The sequence below is a fragment of the Aphelocoma coerulescens genome (assembly GCF_041296385.1).
Source record: "Aphelocoma coerulescens isolate FSJ_1873_10779 chromosome Z unlocalized genomic scaffold, UR_Acoe_1.0 ChrZ_unloc_scaf_1, whole genome shotgun sequence".
NCBI lineage: Eukaryota > Metazoa > Chordata > Aves > Passeriformes > Corvidae > Aphelocoma > Aphelocoma coerulescens.
The window spans coordinates 3,725,357-3,752,360 of NW_027184086.1; the positions used below are offsets into that span (position 1 = coordinate 3,725,357).

Sequence of the window (27,004 nt, forward strand, 5' to 3'; positions counted from 1 at the left end):
CTTTTTTTTTTGCTCATCTTTTGTTCAACAGTTAAATTGCGATAACCTATCACATAGACTTGGAAATTTAAATTATTATTATTTGTGAAGGCAATAGAGAGATTTGTGAAAAGCACTAGCCATTTCAAGGCTCCCAGCCAACTTCAGTAATGATGGTTCTGTAGGTAAGTGCACCGAATGAAGGGGGAAATGTATAAAATTAACAAAGAATGGTCATTTTGCACTTGCTAGTGAAGTCAGGGCCTCAAGGAGTAGGTCTAACTATAAAAAATGGGGCCTGGGCAGGAAGCCAAAAAGAATGAGAGTAAATCTTTGGACATTCAGACAATTCAAGTCCCCTAACCTGATGCAAACATTACAAAACCCAAATGCACTTTAAAGAAAATTTAAGAGCTGAATAGAGCTCCAATTGCTCAAGCAACATTTGAAGTACCAGTAAACCTAAACAACTGAAAAGAAGCTATATTCCATAGAAGGATCAACTTTATACTAATCCAACCTGACTAGAAAAGGGAAAATCATAGTTGCATTTGGAGCTTATTACAACTATTTCCATTGTTTTCTACAAAACACTTCCATACAGGAATCAAAGACCAAAGGTTCTGGCTTCAGCTGGTAGCCTGACCGCGAAAGTAATTCCTTCCTATTTAACAGGAATCGCTCTTTAACGCCTATTTATTATTTTGCATCAGATGATAAAACAATATGAATGACACCTATGAATGGCACAGCAGCAGAGTGATGATGATAATAACTGATCCTCACATGCACAGCTGGGTGAGAATTGATTAAATACAGAAAGCTATCTGTACATCCATTACAAATTCTAAGAGAATTTGGGGGGGAAGTCTGTGAAGGCATAATTTTTAAATGTATTCTCAACTCAACATTTCAGTCCTAGAAATACTTCACATCAGAATCTTTTGCAACACTTGTCCAGTGACCAAGAATGAAATAATTGCTATGGGAAAAGCAGTTATGGGAAACAATGAATCTCAAGACAAGGATCTATGGGATCACTGTCTAAATCTTGTCCTTCCCACCATGCCCTTTTTCTGTTTTGATGAACACTGCACAAAAATACAATGTTAGGCTGTGTTTTTTCAGTCCTTTTCTCACTAGTCTTGGGAGTGACGATAACAAGCTCCAAGAGAAGGAAACCACAGCTACACCCCACCCTACCTAAGGCAACTTACTCATGGGAGAAATCTCTTTTATGAAATCACACCTAAGAGGAAAATTGAACCATGTTGATACTTTCTGCTCTAAAAGACTGCTCTCAGCTCACATATCATCTCCCTCTTGTCCCTGAACTACATAACATTTGCACTTTCTACTGGTATATTTCTCAAAATCATCACAAAACCTCAACTGTATTTCGGGGGCACTGAAGTATCCCCAATATTGGTAATTCAAAATTCAGGAATTCTGAATTTTGTGCTGCCTGACTCTGGATATAACTATAGTGTAAATTTCAGAAACACTTAAATGCACCCTGAAAGTAGAACAGTCTGCAACATAACCAGCACTCTTAGTTACCAGAGAAATACTATCATTTTGGGTTTTAATTTTTTACATTCCATAACATATCTTTATAAGCAGATTTTTATGAGTTATAAAAACTATGTCAAATCTTAAGAAAAATAGATCAGATGGCTACATAAAAATTAGACAGATAAGTGAGCAAGCTTGCCAAGAGCAAAACCATAAAACAGACAAGGTAATTCATAAAGCCTTGAGAAAGTGAAGCAGAGATGTATCTAATTAAAGAAGTTTCTCTCATTACAATCTTCCAGTTTTTCAACACAGCTTTTGAATGAAGAACTGGGTTTGTTAAACCAGTAGTCCAAACCACATATATTAACAACTGTTTGTGCAATTTCAGTCAATTTACCTTCTTCAAATTTATTTCTATTACTGGAGAAATGCATCTATGTAAACTATCATGGTTTCAGTACTTGCCAGCAGACTGGCATTGGCCATATAGGAAATAATAACACAGAAAAAAAATAAAAGCACACTGTCCATGACACCTTCATACACCTGTCCTTGAATCTGCAACAATTTAAGATTATCCTTGAGACTAGACAACCATTTGCTCTATTCAGACATAGGAAACGGAAGATGGGAATGACTTCTCAACAGCCTAGAAACCAAGGTCTCCTAGTACCGGGTGTTGTTTAAGCACCTAAACTAAATTTGCCAGAATGCTGCTGGCTAATGACACCATTGTACTCAGGAACTCAATCTAGTATTTCATTTGAAGTTTCTAGTAAGGCAGAAAACAATCCTTTTACCCTGAAAATTAATAATGTCTAGTAAAGAGGGGAGTATATAGTACTCCCCTAGTGAAAGGAAGAAGAGTACATAAAACCTGAAGTCATACAGAAGCTAGGTGAGGTTCTAACATACCTTTCAAGTACAGTATTTGTACTGTATGCGATGTACTTCTAAAAAAAGTTGGCTTTCCTTACACGGCAATTTACATGTGAATAATCAGCTTCATGCCTGGCTTTCTTCCACTCAAGGCAATCTCACTTTAGATTTGACTTGAATACACATGTACCCAAGCAAACAAATGAAACATCCAGAGTTTGTTGTCTGTCAGTTTCATCTGGTTGCTGTTTCATGAACCATAGTATGTCAGAGCCTCATCAGAAGCAGGCACACATCACCTAAGTCAGGAGAGGTAAAGCAGAAATGTGCTGAGAGGCAAGCCTCAATTTACAAAAGCTGAAGTGTAGGATGTGTGACAATGCTCATCTTGAACCAAATGAAGCATGCCTTCCATGAAAATTCCAGCTGCAGCCTTATGGTTTCTCAAGCTGATCACAATTCGCATGGAAAGCATAAACTTCAACAAAACTGAGAAATTGATGCCATAATCCAGTTCCGCACCATATGGCAAACCCAAATCACAGCTCCAGGTGTTACCTCTGGAGCTGACCAAGAGGCACAGACAGCAGTAGTGTAACCCTGAAATGAGCCTGACCTGCGGTGCTCTGCACAGCTGGTCTGGGCCAGCCCTTCTATTGACTCTTGGCAGCAGCAGCTCTCAGCAACACTAGTTTCCTATATTCCCCCCAGTTCTACCCACTCTGCTGTCTGTCTTCCCCCTTTCCTCCCAAAGTTTTAAGTATTCGGTAATTTCAAGGGCACTTGGTAGGGGTGTCAAAGTGTCAAATACACTGAATTCCTGTAACTTTTATGGAAGGCACAGAGGTGACAGACTCTGTTAGTGCTCCTACTGAGGAAGGTAACACAATGCAATGCAAAGCTCAACCTTGACTAGATACACTAGGAGGAAAAAAAAAGAGAAAAACCCCTGCAAACACATGGAAGGAGGTGGTCAGGAAACTTGAGCAATCCAAAAAGAGTTTGTTCCTCATACGATGGAAAGGCAAGCTGTGCTACTCCTGGCTGCAGGACATGTGAACACTAAAGATTCACATGTGTTCAAAGACTCAGCCCTGTAAGACAGGATTAGAGGGAGGGAAGCCACGTATGTAATGAGCAAGTGCAGCTATCTCTAATTCAAAGTCCCTGAGCTGAAATTTAATATGGGAGCATCGTTACATGATTACTCAGTCCCTACTATCTGCTCTAATCATTTGTTTCTCACCATGCTGAGGGATAGAATTACCATTTGAGAATGAAGTCTGGTCTAATACAGATGAGCTGTTCTTACATTTTACAAATATTCAAACCAGAAGAAGGCTTCAACTACATTTGTTTTTCTATTAGACACCAGAGATCCCTGCAGGGATGACTTCTATCCTTTGTAGATTCATTGGTGTTTAACACATACTATATATTATGATTTTAATAAGATTCATCAGCTGTCAATTACAAACCCCTGGAAATTCAGGTTCATTTGTAATGATGCTCACAGATCTTAAACTCTCTGTTTCTTAAAGAAAAAAAAGAAAAAATACCTCTATTCTGCTGCTTTGCACAAAGAAAGTGGTATCAAAAGATTTTTTAAAAGTAATAAATTAAACCAGTTACAGTTACCAGGAGTTTGTATGTAATTAAATTTGGCCTAGTAGAAACTCACAGCTTTTCTAGTCAAAAACATATCTTAGGGTGAAACTTTGCTCATAAATCTCAAGAAAATCTGCAGCATGCCTTTGAGTCTGTAGTTTGAGTATGAGTTCTGTAGTTTTTAATTAAATATAGCATAAATAAATGTAATCACTGGATCAGTTTCTTGAGAGCAATTTATTTGCTGTAAGATCAAACATGGAATTAATGTAAAGCAAAAATAATGATTTTTCAGCCCCACTGGTCTGCCTCATGTTTACCCATAAGCTAATTTAAAGCTGAATTCCTACTTTCCTCCTTTGATTAATTCTCATGCTTGATCCACTATGCAAATAAATTATCATAGCAAATTTTCAAGGGACTTATTTTCAGTGAAGAAAGGGGAGTTGGCTATGAATTAATTACTAAGTACTAACCTACAGCCAAAAAATGGCAAAAGACTCTTGTATTCGTAACTGTTTATCTAGAATTTGAAATCAGATCAATAAATACATGCAGTTACAGGAAACCATTTACTTGTCTAAAGAAAGAATTTACTAATAAGCAGCGCCATTTCTTGTTCATCCTCCAAGTCAATGGGTGCTAGAAACAGGCTATTCTTTATCACGGGGAAAAAATGGTAATGTGCTCCTTGTAAAGAGCTAGACAAATCTATACAATGCATAATATAAATAATTCTAATCCTAGCTTTTATAAAAGATATACAAAGCTATACAACACTGAAAAAGCTAACAGAAGCACTAACTGTTCAGGCAGCTTCCTGCTTTTAATATTAGAGATGCAGTTCTGCTGTGTTAAAGTTTGCATATGCCAAGCAATCCAATTCCATCACTCACTATGTTATTCACACAGATTTACTGTACCCATCAGGGCCCTCACTCTCCACACAGATCTGATCAGTAACTGACATTCTTCCTGCATTTCCTACTGAAATGATATATCAAAAAGTCGGGTTGCATACGGTCACTGCAAGACTCCAGCAACACTTTCAAAAGTTATTTCATTAATTTTAATTGCATTTTAAAATGCCAGAGAAGAACATTAACAGTTTACATTCCATTTCACGTATAGAATAAGAACTGGTTATTACTTGCAAATTATTGTTAAAGCTCCCGCTGACATTAATAGTGTAGGGTAAGAACTACAACACATTAATCAGCTTTGAATTGCTGATTAATAAATATCAAAAAGCCTAATTCTAGTAACTTGAAAAACTTCCTTTTTTGTGCATTTAAATAAAACATTAAGCTTTTAAATCTATGCACTCATTTGCTCATCAGGATGGTAGATATGGATGCAGGTTTGGCTTACTGAGCCAAGTATATGAGTGAGTACTAATAAACCTGAGTCTTGTACCTTGATAAAAATAGTCAGCCAATTTCCTCACTTCTACATCCCAAATGGAAACACAGGAGTGAACATTTGTTGGGCAAAGCTGGGCAAAATTATTACAAGAACCTTATCAATGATAAAAACGATGGATGAGATGAAGTTCAATAGTAAATTAGATGCAATTACTTCTTGCAACCTTTTTTCAAGTTATTTTCCTCACAATGAAAATCAAAACCTATGGACAGCAAAGGTAATATTATATTTAGATTAAAGTTTTTGCGTTTTTTTTTAAGAATTTGGAAGAGTTCCAAGAAGGCAGCACAAAATTGCTGCACAACTACACACAAATTTGCAGTGTAAAAACATTCATGTCAATGGCTGGATTCCTTTGTCTCAGATCATCAGGACCCCTGCCACTCAGTACCAATCAGATGAGTTTCGAAATTCTGTCATTTATGTGCTCCACATGGATACATGATAACAGTTTTCAAACATTATCAACAGCTGATATACTCTGTAGAAATTAGTCGTGAAAAAGAGGCCTGTAAACTCTCTTTGAAAATAAAGCTTAATAGAAACAGTATGCTTTGACTAGAAAAAAAAAGGTAACACAAAAAAAAACCATCCACCAAGCCCACATTTGAATTTGTCTTGTCTTAAACAACGCTTAGAAAGCAACAGTAAGGAGCCAATATAACACAATCAATTCTCTGATCACTAATGAGTATCTAAGTGAGCCCTCAAAGACACAAAAGGCACAGAAGCGTGCAGATCATAATTCAAGCTTGTACTGCAAGTGTAATTCTTCAGCTGTCATTACGTTCGTACCACAGGCTGAGTTTATATCACAGAAATATATTGCAGTGGTGTTCCCTTAACTCTTTGAAAAGTAAGCTATGTAGAACATTTTGAATAGTGCTGCCACAATGGTTTTCTTTTACAACCAAATAAAAAGCAGTTGCATTCGAAATGCTCATTTTCAGTATTTCCTCCCATTCTTTTTTTTTCAGGGGAGCATCTCCAATTCTTGCAAGCGTCAAAGCAGGGCAAGGACAAATCCCATAGATCCCTATAGCTCTAGAAGTACAGAGCAGTAAAACAGTCACACTTGATCAGCAGAGCAAAATATATCAAGGCAGGAAATTCTAAAGTCTTCTGGACTTAACTTTTGGGGGAAAAAACAGGAAAAGAAAAGTAGGTTCACTCACCAACTTTAAAAACGCATTAAATTATTCTTGTAAAACTAACAGCAATTGGAAAATAGGAAAAAATAGTAGGGACTGAATTCTATACACTAATAAATTTGAAAGTTCATCTACGAATACTTTTTGGCAGAAATTAGTACCATTTTGTTGTGGGATAAACTTTGAGACTATTGTATAGGCCCTTCTCTTGCAAAGTTTAGGAGCTGTCTTTCATCTCTGATTATTACAAATCATAATTACTAGGCTGGCTTGTCTAAGAAAGAAGATTTTAAAACCCAGAAATCTGATCAGGAAACAGAAACTTTACAAAGCCATCTGAGGGCAGAACAACAACTCTGTTTTGCAGAAAAATAAACTGTGGCAGCATTGGAAAAGCACGCAACACAAGATAATTGTATGAGCAATGGGACACACAATATCCTTAAACCAAAAAAAAAAAAAAAGGTATTAGGCACAATCTGGGCTTTGAAATATTGTCTGATACAGCTCCATAAACAGATTCACAGGCTGGAAATCAACTGAGCACAAGGTTTGTGAAGATTTCAATACAGAAAGTGGTGGGAGAAATGGGCATAGAAACTACAGAGTCTTGCAATTCAATAATATATACGGAGGAAGAATAAACAAAAGAAATACTAACAAAAAAGTACCTCTATAGCAAAATATGACTATGAAACCATAAAATACAAGACAGAAGATAAAAAGAGCTATGAAACAGATTTGCTATACTGAGAAGCCAAAATGAAAAGCCAAGGAGCATGAGATGATGGGATAAGGGAATAGTACAGTCCATCCAAAAAGCAAAAAGATAAGGAGTTCGCCAAGGATACAAAGTAAACAAGGAAAATTTTAATTCCTGAGATGACTAGCCAAAAACATGTGCAAAGTGACTAGAAGAGAGAACATGCTAAACTCATCTCTCCAAAGCAAATAAATAAGTAAACTAATAGATGGACCAAACCACCAAAATCAACACATGCCCAGTTTTACTTTCTGTGAAGCTGACTACTGACGAAATAAAGACAAGGTGTGACTGATCAGTAAAGCCCTACCATGGGAGCAGGATTAAAGATGGGCTGGGGGGATGTCCCCATGAAGCTCAGGGAAGGATGTGGGCTAGGACTCATCACAGCTGCTGCAAATAAGCTGAGTTGATCTCATCACCAATCAAGAGAACCTGAGGATAGGTTTTGCTTTAGATAAACTATAAACAGCTGAGAGAATCAATTGGTGCTGTGTTTCTCCCTGAGTTCAGTAAGTGTGAATGTCTCCCAGACTTAGCCAGGCGAGTGTGGGGTACATGAATACATGGCTCAACCATGCTGGTGCTGTGATGGAGCTGTGCACCGCAATTGCTCTCTTCTGCTATGTGTGACTTCTATCTGTATTGTGTTTTCAGTATGCTTTGTATCATGGTGCCAGAACAGAAATCCCACGTACCATCAACTACCTTCAAATAAATAAATAAATCTGATGTTAAATGTTACACCTGACAACAGGCCCCTAACACGAGAAGCCGGAATACAACTGTCCAGAAGTATGAAGCACATCCAACAGCAAAAAATATTCCAAACTTATTTTAGGACACATGCAAAGAAAAACTATTTTTCTAATAGAGGAAGACTAATGGAAGACTTCTAGTTAAAAGTGTTTTAAAACATGGAGGCTCATATAGCCTAAAGAAAAGGCTGAGGAGACACAGCTCCAACTAAACACAATCAAGAGGCGGATGGTGTTTTTGTGAAGCATGGATGCAGGTCCGTTCTGTGTCCCCAGCCAGCAGTCCTGCTTAGCCAGTATGCACTGCTGTAGGCAGCTGGCGAATGGACAGCATCCTCAGCTTTCTCCACAAGACAGCACCCTTCACCATTTTTGACCCCAGAATCTGTGTCCTCTAGTCTCTTGCATTTTTTACAGGGTGAAAGGAACCATTCCACAGGTGTTAACACTTCTGACCTAATGCTGGCTGGTCATAGTGTTATCAAGGACCAGGCTCAACGACATAGATAATCCCTTCCTACATCCTACATTCCTGTGGATGGAATAGCACTTTTTTGTTTGTTGGTTTGGGGTTTTGGGGGGTCTTGTGGTTTGTTTTTGGTGGTGGTGGTGGTTTCTTTTGGTTTGATTGGTTCTGGTTTTGGTTTTTTTGGTTTGGTTTTTAACCAGATGGAGGACTATTTTTGTATTCCCTAAACCATAATCTAATGCTCTCCCAGCATCCAGATCTCCCACTGGATCCAGTGGAATGATTGTTAAAGCATCCAAGAAACATCCATCCCTACAGTGTATTATGACTGGAACCAAGATTATGTCTCTCCTCATTTTTCAGTTCTACCTATGTATCTGTATGGGCTTTACAGAGAACAGAGAACTCCCTGGATCTTCAGTTACCAGCCCTTGTCCTTCCAAGGAAGTCTGTTCTCTTGTGCAACTTGCATTTTTAGAAGAGGATGCTCTGCACACATTCTAGTCTACATTCTGATGACAAGACTGCATCAGTTACAACAGCACTCTAGCATATGATGAAATTATGCCAAGGCAGATTCACAAAGTCCTTTAGGGGCAACCCTAATGCCAATAAAATCAGTAACAAACACCCCAGAGTTAACCTTTTGTTAAATTACACCAACAAGACATTTAAAAGTCATACCTACCTAAACTCTTATTGCTGCTAGTTGGCCAGGAAGCTACTCTATCCCTTAACTTTTTCTTTTTACAAGAGTCATCCGATTTCACAGAAAGCTCCACTTCCTCCTTCTTGATTTCCTGTACCAGTTCCATGTGGCACTGACTAAAATCCTGGAAGGAAATTTTTCCATTTTCATCTGCTCCCAGCTGGTGCATGATCTCTGCAACAGACGCCTCCATATTCAGCTGGCGGCACACCATCAGCAAGTCATTCCTAAAGATATTTTTAAAGGGAAAATGGGGGCAGGGGAAGATTGGAAAAGTGGGAATAGAGAAAACAAAATAAACAACAACTTAGTTTAGAAGAAAAGGAATGCTAGCCCTGTCTAATCTGGATATGAATTAATGCACAGACATTTAAAACCAAAAAGCCAACCACTGAAGAAAACAAAATCTTGAAATAATTTCTCCAGCAACTGAATGATGACAGATGCATAGTTACCAAATGACAAATAATCACATTCTACATAAAATAGGGGCAAACCAATTCAGCCAGATCTGAAGCAACAGCTGCTCTACACTATCAAAATCTGGGTGCCCCATTCTCTCTTATTAGAATTTTTTTTTAAACTTATCACTACTTTGCTACTCTCACATTTCACTGCTTCTTTCATGCCATCCTTTTCTTAAACACTTTTTGAACTGGATTGCATAGCACTACCACATCAATTTATACCACAAATAGTATGAGTGTGTTTCTATGTTATGGCTTCTTTTAAGAAGCTTAAAAGCATATGGCTTATTTCTGTGTTGTACAAAATCTTTCTGTACAAGGAAAGCAAAGGAAATGTGTAATATTAGTATTATGTGAATTATTAGCATATTTAGAAATATTATTATTTCATTACTAATATCAGAGCATAATTCAGAAGGTTTCCATGAAAACATAATACATTGAAATATTCAAAGTTTTTGCATGAACAGTTTCACTGAAGTAGTTTATTATCAGAATCAAGGCCCATTCTGTTCTACAGAAAGATGTACGTTGGGTGGATCTCTGTAAGTCTCTTCTATGCAGGAATTCCAGAGCTGCAGAAACAGAATTTTTGTGAGAGTTGTTTACAATAAAATTAGATAATAATGATAACAGTAACAACAGTAATGGTTATGATGATGAGGATGACGATAATAATGATGACGATAATAACAACAACATGACCATGTAGTTTTAAAAAATAAAAACAAACAAACAAAAACCCCAATAAAAATAGCAGAAAGCAACCAAATCTCTACTTATGACAAGAAATAACTTTATTATAGAAGAATTAATCACATAGGCCCAATATAAGCTATTATTAATAGCAGGTCTATTTTTGGTCTGAGTTTTGCTCTTAGATTTGAATCTGTTCAACTAATAAATAATCTCCATGGCTCAGTTCCCTGTTTTTAAAAATTAATATAAATACCATCTCACAAGGGTGTTGCAAAGGAAAGTAAGGATGACAACACGTTCAGATTTTTACATGGGGAGTGACAGATACCATTCAGCTATGTCTATGTATCTGTTCTCTTGGAACAGATCAGGCATAGCCATCAGATTGAGGGACTCTGCAGAGGTGTGCTAATTTTGGAATGAGTATGAGGAAAAGCAGTGCGGGGTGATTTTGCCATGGGATTCCAGGACACAGGTCTGTTGCCCTGGCCCCAGAAGAATTAATCTGCTATACTGTGGTGGGAGGAGGCTATGGCACTGGTAGCACACCTTACACAGCTCTGTTCGTGACAACTGTAAGCCTCTATTTCACTGCAGCCCATAGGGACATGTCCAAACTGAGCACTTGTTCCCTACAGTCTAAAGGTGTTACACAAATACAAACTGATTTATAAAGGAAATTGGCAATTGTTGCACTACATAACAACAAGGAGAAACCATACATTTTCTTAAAACTATTTAAATTTTCAGCTAGTAAAAAGGTACCATCATTTTGCCAGGAAACATTTACTCTTTGCTTATGCAACTTGCAGTCTAGGTGCACAAACACCTTTGAAGAGGGAAGTCAAAATTATAAATGCAGCCAAGTTCCCTAGAGGCGAGTAAATAAACAGTGTAAGAAAACCTGTTCCATGCAGTTGTGTCATGAGTCACTTTTAGACCAATACTATAGATAAACAGTAATCTATTTGAAACATTATTTTTAAAAGGACTAATCTAAAAAGGACTGACTAATGGAGCGCTCAGAGGCAATAAGAAGTTGCTGATCTGAAAGATGTACTGAAATCACTCCAGATCACTTTTGTTCTTGGTAGGAGGGTGTTTAGTTTAGGTCCCTTGTGCAGCCACCAATCTCCAGAGCATCCTGGACCTGCTGCTCCATTTGCTCTCTCACAGCAAGTCAAGCCCCTGACTGCTTAAACCACAGAATCACATCAGTTCTCTAGCTTTGACTTTTCTACGAGCAACCACAGGCAAACAATCCTGGCAGAAATCCCAGAACTGTGCTCATCTTCAGTCAGGAGTATTCCAAAAAGCTCACAGAGTGACACCTTTGGTTCAGAATAAACTTCTAACAGAGTTTTAGATGGGGAAATAAATTATTGGATAAGAGGGTCCAAGCATCACATGAAGCAGGCTGTATCAAAATGTTTATTTCTCAATCTGGATGAACAGAAGTAACACACAATTAATTCCAAAGTCATCTGAAATACCAAGAAAGCACAAAACACAGTGAGTGTGTATCACAGAAGCCCTCTGTATGACACTATGATATTTGGCAAAAAAAGCATCTCAAGGTTAGCACCCAGATAGAGAGAATTTCTGAAGGTCACCAGACTAAAAGACTATGTCCACTGCTGTCCGCAAAACATGAATAAAAACAATATTGTCACCTACATGTGAGGGTGCTGGATGGAGAATTTATGTAGTTTTGTAGTCCACCTAAGGCCTGATACATGTCTTGACCTTACAGAAGAGGTTCACTAGCAGATAGAGCAGTCCGGTATACTGGGAAAGAGGACAAACACCCACAGCAGTTCTTACTTAGTCTGCTTTCTTAAAGAAATATTTTCTAGAACAAGCAACAACCACAAAAAAGAATTTTCTGGCTCAGAAACAGATTTCACTACCTTTGTCATAATCTAAACAGTTATATCTCCACAGACATTGTCACATACAAATACTTTAGGAAGTTTTGTTTTTTTTTTTTTTTTTACTCTCCAATTTCCTCAATTATTACCAATTGTAACGGTTTAACAATACAGAAGCTATTACTTTATCAGGTACGGATCATCCTGATAAGACTAAGTCAGCATTTCCACATTATCTTTTAAAGGAAGTGGCAAGGCAAGACTGAAATTGCAGCTTCTGAAGGAATAATGAGCACAGCTTCAGAAATGCTGGAATTTTCCACCTGCTGCAACCTGGATGTCCTGACGAAAGGTCAAAGAATGAAGAACTACAAGTTTCCTGCAACAATACCTCTGCCTGATAGTTGTTAGGAAAAAGGCCTGCAGTTCTCATCTCAGTTTAATAAACTGCATTCATGACCATCACTGCTATTCATACATGAAACAACTCATAAATTGATGTGCAAACAATTTTTTACATGTATATTTGGAATACCCTCCGCATTGCTAAACAAAAGAGTATTTTCTTTGGGTTTACTTCCTAGTGCCAGAGTATGTAGCAGTATTAGTCAACCCTTTCTTAAATGAAAGTATAAGGTATGCAGTAACACCCATTTTGTTCACTTTTATTGTAAAGTTCCATTCCCTTATGGCTGTCCCAATGCTCCCTATTTTCTGTGTATCAAATATATTGTCAGCACCAGGCAAAAGTTGTAAATGAGCCGTTTTCAGCGAATCTGATGTGTTTGTCAAAGCATAAATAATGTAAGGCAGGATGGCATGCAGAAAAGGCACATCAGCTGGACACACTTGTTAAAATGCTGAGCAGCAGTACTGTTGATACTGGAATCTGAAAACTCACACTGAGGCTTCAGTTTTAACATCTCATTGTGATCAGGAAGGGAGTTCACACAGACGGGTTTTTTCATGCTACACGAAAACCTGGGAAGACATAAGAGTATTGACTGACATTTGATCATTTTATAGGACTTTTTTTTCTATTTTTGCCCCCAAACATGAAGGAATGAAAACAAAGTGTAAACATAAAATTGAAAGCAAATGGGGGAAAAAAAGGTCACTAAACCAGACTGCAGTCCCACAAGGGGATATTTATTCTGTAACCACTGAGTTCTGCATAGCGGAAGTCTATATGACACTAAATGGGATCTTGCACATTTGCCTTATTATAAGCACAAGAGACAAATTGTATAACTCAGCAGACAAACTCTTATACAGAGGAAGACAGGCAATTAAGCCCTCCCAGTGGAGAAAATACATCAGACTCAAAAAAGTCTCATGACTCACGGATGAGTGTCTAAGCTGCTTTTTAAGAATGCCACAGCCTCCACTTGTGCTCTGTCCTAGCACTTCACTCTTCTGCAAGTTTCCTAATTACTGTTTTCCCAGATACAGTTCAGATTGCTACTTCAGAAAGGAAGTGAATAGTCTGTTTTCTGCCATCACAGTGGATAAGAAAAATAGTCTTTATATATTTAAAGTCCATGTTCCACCTTCTTTTGAGTAAAGAACCCCATTTTTTGCATCTCTAATCATCTTACATAAGCTGCTCTTGTCTTTCTCTAAATGATCCACCAACTGAATGGATTACAGCACACAGAACTAGACAGCAGCTTAAAGCATACACTGAAAAGAGACTAAAAGTTGAAAGCAGAAGTCCTGTTCTACAACAGTATGACTCCGTTAATTCAAATTTAACTTGAGAAGCACTATAAATTTCAAAAGTGTTTCATCAAGCACACATCCTGTATGTGTACCACCAAATGTGCTATTGTCTACTTATCCCTACTTTATCTCAGTTGATAAGCAATTTTTCAAGCAATACCTTCATCTGTCAGCACCAATTGTGACTCTTATCCCCCAGCAAGTCTCCAGTTTTCCTTAGCTTGGTGTCATCTCAGATTTAAGAAAGTTTACCCACTATTATGTCACCCAGATCATTAATCCTTAATAATGCTGACCTAATGATGTCCAGGCCATCCTTCCGATTTCAATTTGACACAGAATTTTATTGGTAAAACAAAGCACTGGAGTCTAACGACCTCCAAGTATAGCTCAGAAAAAAACCCAAACTCTCTCTTATTCTAGTTCCTTGACTTGCCTACAAGTGTCATAAAACAACATCAAAAGCCTTAAAAAAGACAAGACAAAGGGCATTTCTTGTTTCACTCCCACCACAAACTGCTGACACTAGATCTAGATTAGATGGGTTTGACGGAACTTTTTCTTAACAAATCCATATTCAGCAAGTTGTCTGTAGACTGATCCCCATCTCAACACACTTTTTAAAAAAAGCAACATATTTTATCTTTCCCCATTTTCTGTTACTTCCATCGTTTAGAAGAGCTCAGGGAAAAAGAATGGAAAATAATTCTGAGGCTGTCCTTAGGAATATTACACAAAGATCTTCAACTAACTAAAACAAGTCCAAGCACTCCTCAAATTCTTTCTTCCCTCTACCATCTAAGGTATTTGTTACCAGTCCTATTTGCACAAACAGTCTCACTGTATGTGTTATTTTCAGTGTAGAAAGCAAAACAAAACAAAAAAGAGAAAACACCTCACACTTGTCAGCATTAGTCAGCAGCAGCTCACTGGCTCCCTCTCTTGGGTACTCTTTCTCTGTTTTTTCTGTCACTTTTCCAAAACTGTTTCCATACTGTGGGACAATTTCACACTTGAAATTCCCTGCTAGTTTCAATTTCTGCATATTCAGGTGCTTGTTCACAACTAACTTGCAACTTGATCCAGTTCCACAATGCTGAGCATCATCAGGAAAAAGACAGGGTTAACAATCAGCCAGCCCCAAAACCCTGTATGCTTTATTCATAATTCAGCCATCTGAGCTTTTACTTCACAGCTCTGTCCTGCCTTGGCTACCTCTCACAATACTATTCCAAGTGGGCAGCCTATACCACCACTCACTCCTTCCTCTGGGGGAGCAGGGGACAGTTCCCTCCCCACCTCCCCACCACGGTGTGTCTGTGTGTGTCTCTCCCCCGCTTCATACGAGATACGGACAAGACAGCCAGCCCCTGACCGGTACTTCCCAGAACAGAAATGTGTTTTCCAGATGACACAACACATGCATATTCTACTCACTACAAATAGCTTAAACTTTGTGCTCTGATCACCTACTCCCTGCTGATAGCACAAACTGCATCTCACCCTGTGAGGACCGGGTGTCCCCTTTGTGGCCAAGGCTTTCATCTCTGGAGACTGAACTGCTGCAGGCAAACAAAGGTCCATCTGTCAACAGAGAAGCGGAGTTTGTCAATAGAATCTCTGCCATTCTGTGCTTTCTTTTGTGCTGTTCGCTAGTTTCAAATATACTGCTAATACACAGTAACAATTCAACCTACAGACTTGGTCAGGAACTACCACGAGCACAGGTTTCATTCAGAGATGGTCTGGTCTCTGCCACCTGACTTAGCCTCAAAAATTACGTAAGGGATTTCATCGAATAACCACTAATACTACACAAATACTGCTCTTTTCTATTAAAGATAAAAAATACTGCTGCAGAAAAACCCTCAGAAGAAAGACATTGAATGTGCTGATTACAATTAAGCATTACAGTGATGTTAATTAACACACATGGACAATGCAAAAGTCACTGCACTAGGATGAATTCCACACATGCACTATTTATTCTAAAAGATGCATGTGAATGTTCACAGTAAAAATAAGGTGGATTTGAAAAGCCACGTATCCACAGCACAACTTTTCCTTTAAATGCCATTTAAAGCCCATCCTTTGGACAACACTCAACTAGGCACAACAGGAGCCTTGTTAATGCCCTTCCTCTACCAGCTGAGATACCAGAGTCTCAATAAAACCTCCGCTGTCCTTTTACACTTCCGGAAATGAATTCACTTTTAGAGGGATTTCTTAGTGCAGATCATTTGGAGTGAAGCGTGTTTACAAATCAAGCAGACATAAGCAGAGGGATCACAACTAACCCCCAAGCTCATTTCTCCCCCCCTCCACCATCTTGTGCCAACATTAAAAGTCACACAGCCAGATAAAGTCACAACATAAACTGGCCATGCTGCAAAGAAGTATTTCTTACGGAGCTAGTGTACAGCTAAGGTGATTCCTTGAACAAATTCTAGTGCAGACAGAGTGAAACTTCAGGACCATGCACAGTAGAACAACTCATCTGGCAGAACAGGCTGACTTAAAAAATCATGAAACCCTCCACTTGCTACTCCCAGTTCACTGCATAAGGAGTGCAGGTACACAGCTGAGGGGTGTGTTTTTTGCAAGAAGGGCCAGGTGCCCAAGTATTTTGTGAGGTTACTTACTACAAACCAGAACATGTATGACCTGTTGCTTCAATCAATTTCAGGTCATCTCTAGCCTACCCCAGCAATCAGAGACAAAGAGGACTGTTAAATAATTTTAGAAGCCATCCACAACTATCAGCAAAGTACTCGCACGTAGCACCCTCAGACAATAAATATTAATAAAAACAAGGAGCTAACTGGAACAATTCTTCTCTCATTCAAATGCCTCCCAACAGAGTCAACCCATCCATGAATTTCAAACTATAGGTTTTGCCAAATTAAATTTGAAAACATATAGAAAGGTGCTCCTTAGCAACTCCTAACACGAGTTAACCAACAGCAGTTAAGGAGGATGCCATCTGCCTTGTCTGCTGTAAATGGAAGATGCAGTCACACATGAGCTAAACAAAACCAAATATTTACCATAATCCCAGTCATTCTGCTGGAACAGTCACCAGTGGTTCCTTTGCTATAAACCCAGGGCTATAGATTTGCTAGAAAGACCAAGTACCAAAGCATCCCTTGAGGGCCCCTGCTCCCCATCACCCCTGGGAAGAAAGTAACAGAGTATGTTTGTAAAGTCAATCTTTCAGAATTGCCACCAAGAAACCCAAGAAAACAAAAGGCAAAAACATCCCAGTTTAACAATTACTTCTTTTTTCACCACAAAAGGGAAGTAACTGACTTTGAAATTACTGACTTTAAAGAGAGGTTAACTTCTCTTACAGTAATAACCCAAATAACATGGTACTTGCAACAATCTCAACAAAAAATAAATAAAAATCAATTAAAAGTAATAAAGATAACAAATAACTTCAATGCTTAGCAGCCAGCTGGATGGTAACTTTCAAAGGGATCAAAAAATTTGACATTGGTATTTTCAAGTGAATTACTGTTCAGTCAGTCTTTCCACAGTACAATCTACCTGGACAACAAGCTCCTAAGAAAGAAAATACAGTAATGCCACGTAACAACAAGCCTGAGATATATACTTTAGTCCCTTTTACCAGACTCTTAGTGCCTATGAGGAAAGACAAAAGCAATAGCCTACACAAAACACACCAACTAACTTCACTAACTTCAAAACAGTAGCAGCTCCAGCTAAAACACCCTTCAGGTGTCTGCTGTTTACATAAGAACAGGACTGCTAACTAATTAAAAAGTATATTATGTTCAGAAAATTCAAGCTGGAATACATTCCTCCAACTGTGTATCAGCTGTAACATATACAGACTTGGAAATACATAATCCCTTAATGAATGTTGATTCTTGGTGTATTTTCTAGACACAGTATTTAACAAAAGGGATACCTTTTTCTCCATCCTAAACTAAGCATGTCTCTCTGGCTTTTCATCTATATCCACCCGCCTGGCTTTCCCCATAGCTTATTCCTTTTTTGGTTATGATGCTCTGAGAGGACCTGTGGAAGATAAAGTTGGACTAAACCCCCACAAAATTCTATAAAACTGTGGAATCATTGACTAAGGCAAGTCCCAAGAGAAACAGGGAAAACAGACTACAATCATGTGAGAAACAGCACAGTGCTTCCAGTCACCATTTGACTGGGTATACAGTAAGTATTCTGCTGTATCCATATAAAAGCAATCCTTCAGTAACATGGACCACAAACACCGTGACAGCCTCCTAATGGAGACAGATGAAGACTAAGCTTAAGTCTAGGAACAGATCTGGAAGATGAAATTGTTTTCAAGACAAACTAAAGCACTCGTGTAAGGACAAAATACATTTTACCAAGGTGGGGTGGGGGGGGGGGGGGGGGCAGGGAGGGGCAGGGGTGGCAGTTTGGGGGTTCTGGAGATTTGGGAGGTTTTTTGCCCTGGAATTTCTAAAACTGAGTTGGTTTAAAGAAAACAGAGCAAATACTCCAGACCTCAGTGAGAATAAAATCCTGTACTGAGGTCTTGATCAAGCACAAATAGGGATTTCATGTATGACAAGAATAAAATCCTGTACTGAGGTCTTAACAGCTTTTCTAGCATTGTCATAAGAACAGTCCGTTTTTATGAAGAGCCAGACTGAAGGCAAGGACTAAACAAAGCTTTGTCCCAATCTTGCTGACATTCTGCAGACTGCTTCTAAATGATGTCTCCTTGCTAGACAGCTGGACTGAGGCCAGGCTTAGGACTGTACAGTACTGGGATCAAACTGCTTTTGAAATTTGAAATCCCAGTAGCTGCAAAACTAGCAGAATAAATATTACTTCTCTCACAAGTCTTCAAGGGCAGTAGTTTTTTATTTCCACCTGTTCTGCTAGAGTTGACCTTTCATAAACCTCTTGCTTGTAGGATAAATAGCTTTACCACTCCCTAGCCTGCTGACATTTGAGCACTCAAAACAGCTTGTTCCTGATACTGCTTTCGAACAGCACAGAATACCCTGCAGAGACTAGAAAGCCTCTATTTGCAGAATATTAACTCATGCCCAAAGTAAGTTCTCAGAGACCCTGACTGAACATGTTTGCCTGACTTCATAAATGGTCATCCTATGGATTAAACACGTGTTTTACCACCAGTGGTAACTTGCCTGGTCACAGACAGCCCACATTGATTTTGCTGCTTCCTTTAATCGATCCTTTTGTGCTTCAATAGGCATCTCTTTAAATGTTAAGCACAGAAGTTGAAGCACATTAGCAAAATCAGGCACTTGAAAAAAACATTAAACTAAATGGTAAGGACTGCTGTGGAGAGTAACAGAGACCATAGAAGAATAAATCTCCTCCCTTAAAAACACAATGAATAGATACATACTTTTATCTTCTTGAAAGTACTGGTTTTCTCCTCTAATAGCACACAGCCACTAGACGCAGAAACACTGAGGGGGTGCCAAAATAAACTCAGCAAGAAAGCTGGGAATGTCCTACTACTGTGACAACCCATGAAAAAGGGAAGGATCAGCCTGTACTTGCAAAGGCTTTGAGCTCCTAAAGCAAGGTACCACTAAAACTGCTCAGGTAACAAATCAAATCCAACAAGTTTCTTTTAACTGCTTCTGTGCAGGGCTGGAGAAGGCACAGTCATTCAGCACATCCTTTTAACAGGCTGTATAAGCTCATTACAAAGTTAGTACGTTTATTGGGTTTTTAACATCTTACTCTACTTTTACCAAGATTTTCTGTAAGACATTCACCCCAGTGTATAAAAAAAAATTGTGTACACAGACAACACCATTTTCACACAAACTCTACAAATAGAACTTCATTCCACTATTGTTAATATGATGACAAAGTTCTATCTGAACTAAACACTAGCTTTACCTTCCTCCTTCGCAATCCTAAAATGACTTATCCAGGCTTAAAGGTTAAAATTGGAAAGCTAGCATATTTGTAACTTAATAACGAAATTAACTTTTTCTTCACCCATTATTTCCACAGCTCATACCTTAAATTTTTTAAAGAAGTACTTCCTGCAAATTCAAAGTTACCTTCTTTAGACTTTGCAGCGTTAGAATAGAGTAATCCAAAACCCATTGAGTGACTTCTGCAGTGAAGATGAAATTCATTATGTGCTAAATGGAATTTCAGTACAATCCATATATAATAAAGCTACAAGGCAAGTAGGTTTCTGAAGAAGACATTAATCTAGCCTGTCACCCATAAAAACCCAGCATTCAAGACTACATATGCAGACAGTAGCCCCCCCCCCCCAAAAAAAAAAGAAAAAAAGGCAAAAAAAGCACAGGTGTCCTCCCCAAAACACCAACCCTCTGAAATTGAAAATGTTTATAACTGTAACATCAGATTCTGAAGCTTTTCAAAGCAAACAGAATAAAACAAAGAAAAGCAATTACTGTTTTTTCAGTTAACAGCTCTTTGTTAATAACAGAATCCAGCTACAGCTGCAAAACTAAAGTTCTGATGTGAACAGTGTTTAAGGCTGCCTTCTGCTCTCAGCAATGCTCATCCAGCTGATCTCAAGCATTCAGAATCCAGCCTTAACTGTGGACTGCTTTGCAACTGAGGAGTTGGGGAGGGTGCAGGGAAGTATTTTTTGGTTGGTTGGTTAGTTGTTTCTTGAATTACCTCTTGTTGTAGAAGCATCAGAAGAATGCCAAACATTTTAAGACGTTAAAATAATTAAGTAATAAATATTAACCCCAAAAGAATCAAAAGCCATTTCAGTACAAGCCAACAAGTTAAAGCTCTGGTGTTTTCTTAGTACTCTTCTCTAGCTGGATGCTGCAAAATTTCAATATGCACATGTAAATGCAAGACTCGGAGACACTGGTTTAGCATTCCATATCCCATAGCTCACTGTCTTCTGGATTATAATCACCAATGGTACATGCTTAATTAGGCTTTACTGTTTTGATATAATCCTATTTAGAGCCTGAATACTAATCAGTATCTCAGGTGAGAGCCTGAACACTAATCAGTATCTCAGGACATGCTCCTCCTCTCCATCTGTGCCGGTACTTCCCTGCTATTACTTGAAGCAGTTTATTAGAGTTTGATGCACGACAAAGCAGTTCCACAGCTGAGACACCATGCTATTTCATTAGGAATACAAATAGCTCTTTTCCCCATGCAATATGAACTAAATAAACACACACACAAAATGCCTGCTTTTGCTGGCATAAGTAGTAAGAAGTATAAAGATCTTCTCTTCCTTAACAGCTCTGGAGCTGGAGAAACAGAAATCTTATAAACAAACTGCTGCATGTGCCAGGCAAAGAAATGACTGACCAAGCTTCAGCTCTGCAAACAAAGGGATTCTAATTTTCAAAGATAAAATTCATACTCAGTAGCCACTGCAAAACTGCAAACTTCAGCCCCATTTCATTGAAAATAAGCTAGTTTTTTAAAGGCTTATGCTAGTGATAGGTTATAGATCACAGGGAAGTCTACTTCTAGTACACAAGAAAGGAGCTGATTTTACAGTGCTGGCTTCTATCTCTTCAGCTCTTTATACAGATGCCTGGGCATTTATTGCTTTTTTATTGTTTAACCCGCTGTAAAAGACCTTGTGACATGCACAAGTCAGCCTCCAAACTCCACTGGGGCTGCAAGAAAGGCAAAAAAATTGTTGGCCACAAGGATGAGCGAAGGGAAGTCCAAGAAAGCAGGGCAAGAAGGAACAGGGAAACCAAGCAACTGGCCCGTATGAAACCAAAAAACCCTCTATGAATAAACCCAGAAGCAAGACAAACAGGATGCATAGAGTGGCAGGATGAAGTTTAGTGTAAAAGCAGCTGTAACTTTTTTCTCTTTATTTTAATTTGTGACATTAAAAAAGATGCAATTACCTAAACATTAGGGCTCTAAACAACAACAAACCCCCAGCTGCTATACTTTTGACAAGGACAGTGAGTCCATAAATCAGACCGAGCTGGCTCTAAGGCTATGGTGGCACACACTATAAAGACATCCAAATCTGACTGGACATGGCTTCTCCTGCATCAGCCACTGCCATAAAACAGATTATAAGTGAGATTGAGTAACTACAGAAAGCAAGAAAGGCATTTCATTTACACAACTCATTACCCAGGTTATCTAATGAAGTAAAGCCATGTAAAAGATCATTTCTTAAATATTCTTTCCCTCCTTTCTCACACATACAGAGAAATACGTGTCTGGGGACCGTGCTTTGCACACCAATACACCACATACAGAGATTTAAAGTAAGATAGTAATTTGTAACACCGTGTTCTCTGATAAAGGCCAGTTCTGCCTTGAAGGCACAACTCCCTCCTGAAGCAAAGTCTCAGCAACCTTCAACAATGAACCCACCATCTCCTGAAGGACTTTCAACCACCACCCAGGCCCTGGGCTTTATTTCCATCCCCTCATGAAATCCAGTGTCCCTACTCAGACACATCCTAGAGTTTTCAACACTGTACTTCAAGCAACACTCTGAAACACCTACTTAGAAGAACACAGGCTACAAATCTGGGACAAAACTAAGGGAATGTGGATTAGTCGATCAGAAAGGAGTAGCTTGTGTCATGGTAACGTCTCTCAATCGTCTGTATGAAACTCTAGAACAGCAACATTAACATTCCCCGAGTAAGGTCTTTAAATTATAAATACACAGAGAGTTTACACTGCAGAAAAACATCACAGCACAGATCAGCAAGTGTGCTCTGAGGAGACAGTGCACACTTTACGTGAACGTTGTAAGTTTTCAGAGATCAGAATCAACTCCATGAAGACCGTAAACAAACAGAAAGAGAAGCAGTCTTAGCACACTGGTTGGAAAGTACACATTTTCTAAGTTTATATTTCAAAACCACAACTGTCAAAATAATCATTAGGCTGGGGGGGGGGGAAGTGTTCAGGGAGCTGTTTAGATAAGAAATATCACAATCCGTGAACTTTATTTTTAAAGTGACTGCCAGCTGTTACAGATTTTCAACAACTTTCTGGCTCCAAAGAGATGGCAGTGGGGATTCAAGTTTACTTAGCCTTTTTGTGGGGTCATATTCTTAGGTTACAGGTTAAATGGCCAATTTAAGAAATTCCCTCACTGCCCCAGTTCTCTAGAGGCACTTACTAATTGCATGCAGTAGCGTAAGTTTCATTTTGAAAACGCAAGTTTCCAGCACCTCTGGCAAATCCCACCTTTTGAAGTTCGGTATCTTTTAAATGATGGCGTGAGAGCTCAGAAATACCACTGCCACAAAACCAACTCCTGACCAAAACACACCAAACTTCCACTGTGGCTTATTTCCAACTATCTCCTGCCAATGTACATGCTCACCCTTCCACACCAAAATATCAGCCTGGGTGACACTCCTCAAACTCTCTGACGACCAGCAGAGGAATTTAAACGAAACTGTGTACCGTACTGACAACCAAAATCATAGGATCCGGGAGAACAGTACGAGTTTTCTCCTAGATTACCTACGACCGGCTTTTTGTGTGTTTACCTGCAAAAACCACCTGCCCGGGGCACGAGGTGATAAAAACCAGGTTCGGAGGCGTCACCTTTCCGCCCCGGCGGACGTGGAAGTGCTGCAGGCAGCGTTCGCCCGCTGTCCGGGAAGCTCTCGGTGCCGAGGCCCCGCCGGAGCCCCCGGTGCCGGCGGGAGCGGAGCGGGAGCCGCGGAGCGCCCGGCGGGGCTGCGCTCCCGCAACTGCTCCAACTCGCCCACAAGTTGAGCGCCGGGGCACGCGGGGCGGGGGGGAAGGACGGGACGGCTCCGTAGCAGCAAAGAGCCGCCTCCCGCTGTCGCTACCTGCTGAGGAAGCCATCCCCATCGCCGTCGCAGGTCTGGAAGAGCCGCCTCATCCTCTCCTCCTCGCCCGTGCTGGAGGTATCGGTGCTGCTGCTGCCGGCGCTGCTCACCTCCGCTACAGCGGCTGCCGCCATCACGCGCCCCGCTCCGGAGGAGGAGGAGGTGGGGAAGGAGGAGGAGGCGAGGCTGCCTCGGGCGCCCGGGATTCCCAGTCCTGCCGCGCCTGCAAAGTGCGAGCGGCAGCACAAAGCGGGGTGGGGGCCCCGCCGGCCCCGCACTCACCGCCCGCGGGGGGAGACCCGGGCCAGGATCCCGCCGGGGCTCGGAGCAGGGACAGGGCAGATGAGGCTCGGAGCTCCCCGCCTGCGCACGGCATCGTCCTGCTTTCCTGCCGCCGCTGCCCGGCGCCGGGATCACGGCGGGACCCACCGGGAGCGAGCGGGCGGTGCCGCCAGCCCCGAGCCAGCCGCCCTCACTGCCGGGGGACGCATCCGACCGCCGAGTGCGGGCCCCCAAACCCGCCCCGAGGCTCGCTTGCTCCCCTTGGGCTGGGCAGGGCCGGCTCCCGGCTCCGGAGGTGCTGCTTTGGCTGCTGCTTTGGCTGCTGCTTTGGCTGGTCTGCGGAAGCCAAGCCCAGACAAACCAACAAACGCCAGCGTTTTCTGTAGCCCTGCGTTTGCACTGGAGGCTGTTTGGTGGGGTATGGTCAGGTAATGCAGGTAAAAGCATTCTGAGGTGCCCCTCTTGACTCATCCAGTTCCTTTCCACGGATCAAATTTTACCTGCGAGGTCAACAATTCGTTTTTCTGTCCCTGAACACGTTTGTGGCCTATACCCTTCCATGTCTGTTGGTCTCCTTTTCATTTAAAGAAAAGTAATTTTCTTTGCGGGTTCCATGAGGCCAGATGAAAGAAAAAAAAAAATCTTGCCTCTATAGTATGGCTTCTTAATTTCCTTTAGTATCTTTGCCACCCTTCTCAATACCTAGTTAAGTTCTAGTCACTGCTTTTTATTTTTATTTCTGTGAAAAGAACTGATACACCACCAGCACTGTGGTGCTTTATCTCTACTGGAAATAGGTATTCTGAAAGGGTCTAGAACAGCATTTCTGTTTGCATTAGCATTACGTTTCTTACTCCATCACTGTGATTAATGTGGGACAACTAATTTTTTTTCCTAACCTGTTTCTGTATTTGAAAAAAAAGACCCTGTTATTAAGGACATACGTTTCTCTCACAGTATCAGGTATTATCCTTCTCCTATTAATTAAGTCTTTGAAGATATCCAGTTCATGCCACAAAACATCTTGATCTTCCTTGTTACTGACAGGGATTAATGAATATATAAATTCAGCAAAGTTATCACACTTGTTGCACAGGCCCTTTCAAGTACGCTAACTGATGGCAACAGTTCTAATTGTTAATATTTATTGTACTTTGATTAAGTAAGTCATTACAAGGTAAAGAGTCCCTCTGGCATTTTATTAACTAGAGCTGCTTGCAAGTGCAAGCACGCACACACTCGCTCTCAGATTCTCTTGGTGTCTGCAGATTTCCAAATTAGGTTGCTCACATTAGTTTTTGCTGGATGACCAGGGCACTGTGGTATGGAGCCAACACACTTCCACACTCTTTCAAGGCACCGAAACCAGAGAATACTGCAACTATCCTTTCAGATGTTCCATCTTCCGACCTACAGTGGTCTGACTCTTAGTCTTAACACACGCTTTTTCTCAGTCCCAGGTAGGATGTTGCTGATGTGTGATACCAGCTGATTACTGCAGCTACTGGAGAAGATGTGAAGTCACAACACCACTTTGTTCAGCCAGACCCCATAGACAAGCTGTTCAATACCACAGACAAGAATCCGCGCACACATTCTGCAAACACAGTAACTGCTTCTTACTAAGAATGAAAATTCTTAACCACAGGGAGCTGGACGCGATGTATTCCTCTGCGTCCCTGTCATCTTGTGATATTCTTTGATTCTGTGATTCTTTACAGAGTCCTGAAACAGTGTTTCCTGTCAAGGCCACCAATATCAATGGAGCAAGATCGGTCTAAAATACAGCAATGAGAATCTCCAAGAACAACCTCTCTCCATCCTGACGCTATCTGCTAAGCCTCACAGTTGGCCAGTTCTCACCTTTGTTTAAACTAGTCTCCCACTTCTCCTCTAATCTAGATAACACTTCATCTTTTGTTCTCATTTTAGCCACATGCTTCACACAGTAGCTTTCTCTGTGGATGAGGAATTCACCCATTCCTTATCTTCTCCCTGCTCACTGTGAATAATTTCTGAGTTGGTTGAATTGAATTTTTCCTGCTGTCTTTTTCGTTTCTGGGGATCAGCTGTAGTTAATTTTTTTGCATTTGCACCAGTCCCAGGCAAACCTGGTGCAGTGGGTTCTGACTTCCCCTGATAACAAATCCCCCATACCAGTTCCTCCTTGCTGATAAGAACAGCTGATATCCTAGTGTGGTACACCATGCAAGACTGTAAAACCAGCTGAGCTTGCTGGCTTGTACCGTGATGCCCATCTAGTTTTTTAAAAAGATGTATCATATCAGTTGGAAAGCAATGCCCTAAGCTGCAGTTTGCCACATTCCTGTGCCTGCTGTGAATTATGTGGCAGTTTACTCCTACAGCCAAGAATGTGAACTTCAGATGGCAAAACCCCCACATTTAAAACACAGACTGTGCTGTGCAGCAGAAAGTACAATTCTTCCTGAAGTGTCCCTGCTGTGAGGGGTGTGTGGTGCCTAGAAAGTTATGAAGAGAGAACAAGGAAGGAGGGCAAGGAGTGAGACTTCCAAACTGCTGTGAGTAGCAAAATAGGCTTGATATTTCTCAAAAGAAATTTCTTTGAAAAGTTTGTATGTTTTCTATTTAAGACTGTGGATTTTAACAGTCAATCCATTGGGTATTTGTTTGTTTGTCTTTTCATATAAGTTAAATGGATCTGTAGTTTTTCAATATTAATCTATATTCTACAATATAAATTTTCCATAATGCCCTGATTTCCAAATGCAAATAAACACATACCAGACAGTCGACGCAAACTGTAATAGCAATGCTGGAGCACTACTAGCTGCACTTTTTCTCCAACATTTATAGACCCAAAATCTGACATCTCTGAAAGATGGGCAGGAGGCACCTGATTTCCAG

At 40.1% G+C, this 27,004-nt stretch overlaps 2 protein-coding genes across 3 annotated transcripts in view; both read right to left on the reverse strand.

The window, feature by feature from the left end:
• MCC (MCC regulator of WNT signaling pathway) overlaps positions 1-23,616 on the reverse strand; it is a 183,985-nt gene extending 160,369 nt beyond the window's left edge. The window contains exons 1-2 of the mRNA XM_069002629.1: positions 23,528-23,616; positions 15,522-15,602 (exon numbers count right to left, since the gene is read on the reverse strand). Of these exons, the coding sequence (XP_068858730.1) occupies positions 15,522-15,602 (81 nt within the window). The 5' untranslated portion in view covers positions 23,528-23,616. The remainder of the gene's footprint in view (positions 1-15,521; positions 15,603-23,527) is intronic.
• The window catches only part of LOC138103965 (uncharacterized), a 29,070-nt gene extending 5,038 nt beyond the window's left edge, over positions 1-24,032 (reverse strand). For both annotated transcript variants that reach the window (XM_069002638.1, XM_069002639.1), the window contains exons 1-2: positions 23,837-24,032; positions 9,239-9,486 (exon numbers count right to left, since the gene is read on the reverse strand). In XM_069002638.1, the coding sequence (XP_068858739.1) occupies positions 9,239-9,486; positions 23,837-23,970 (382 nt within the window). In that variant the 5' untranslated portion in view covers positions 23,971-24,032. The remainder of the gene's footprint in view (positions 1-9,238; positions 9,487-23,836) is intronic.
• Between the last annotated feature and the right edge of the window lie 2,972 nt (positions 24,033-27,004).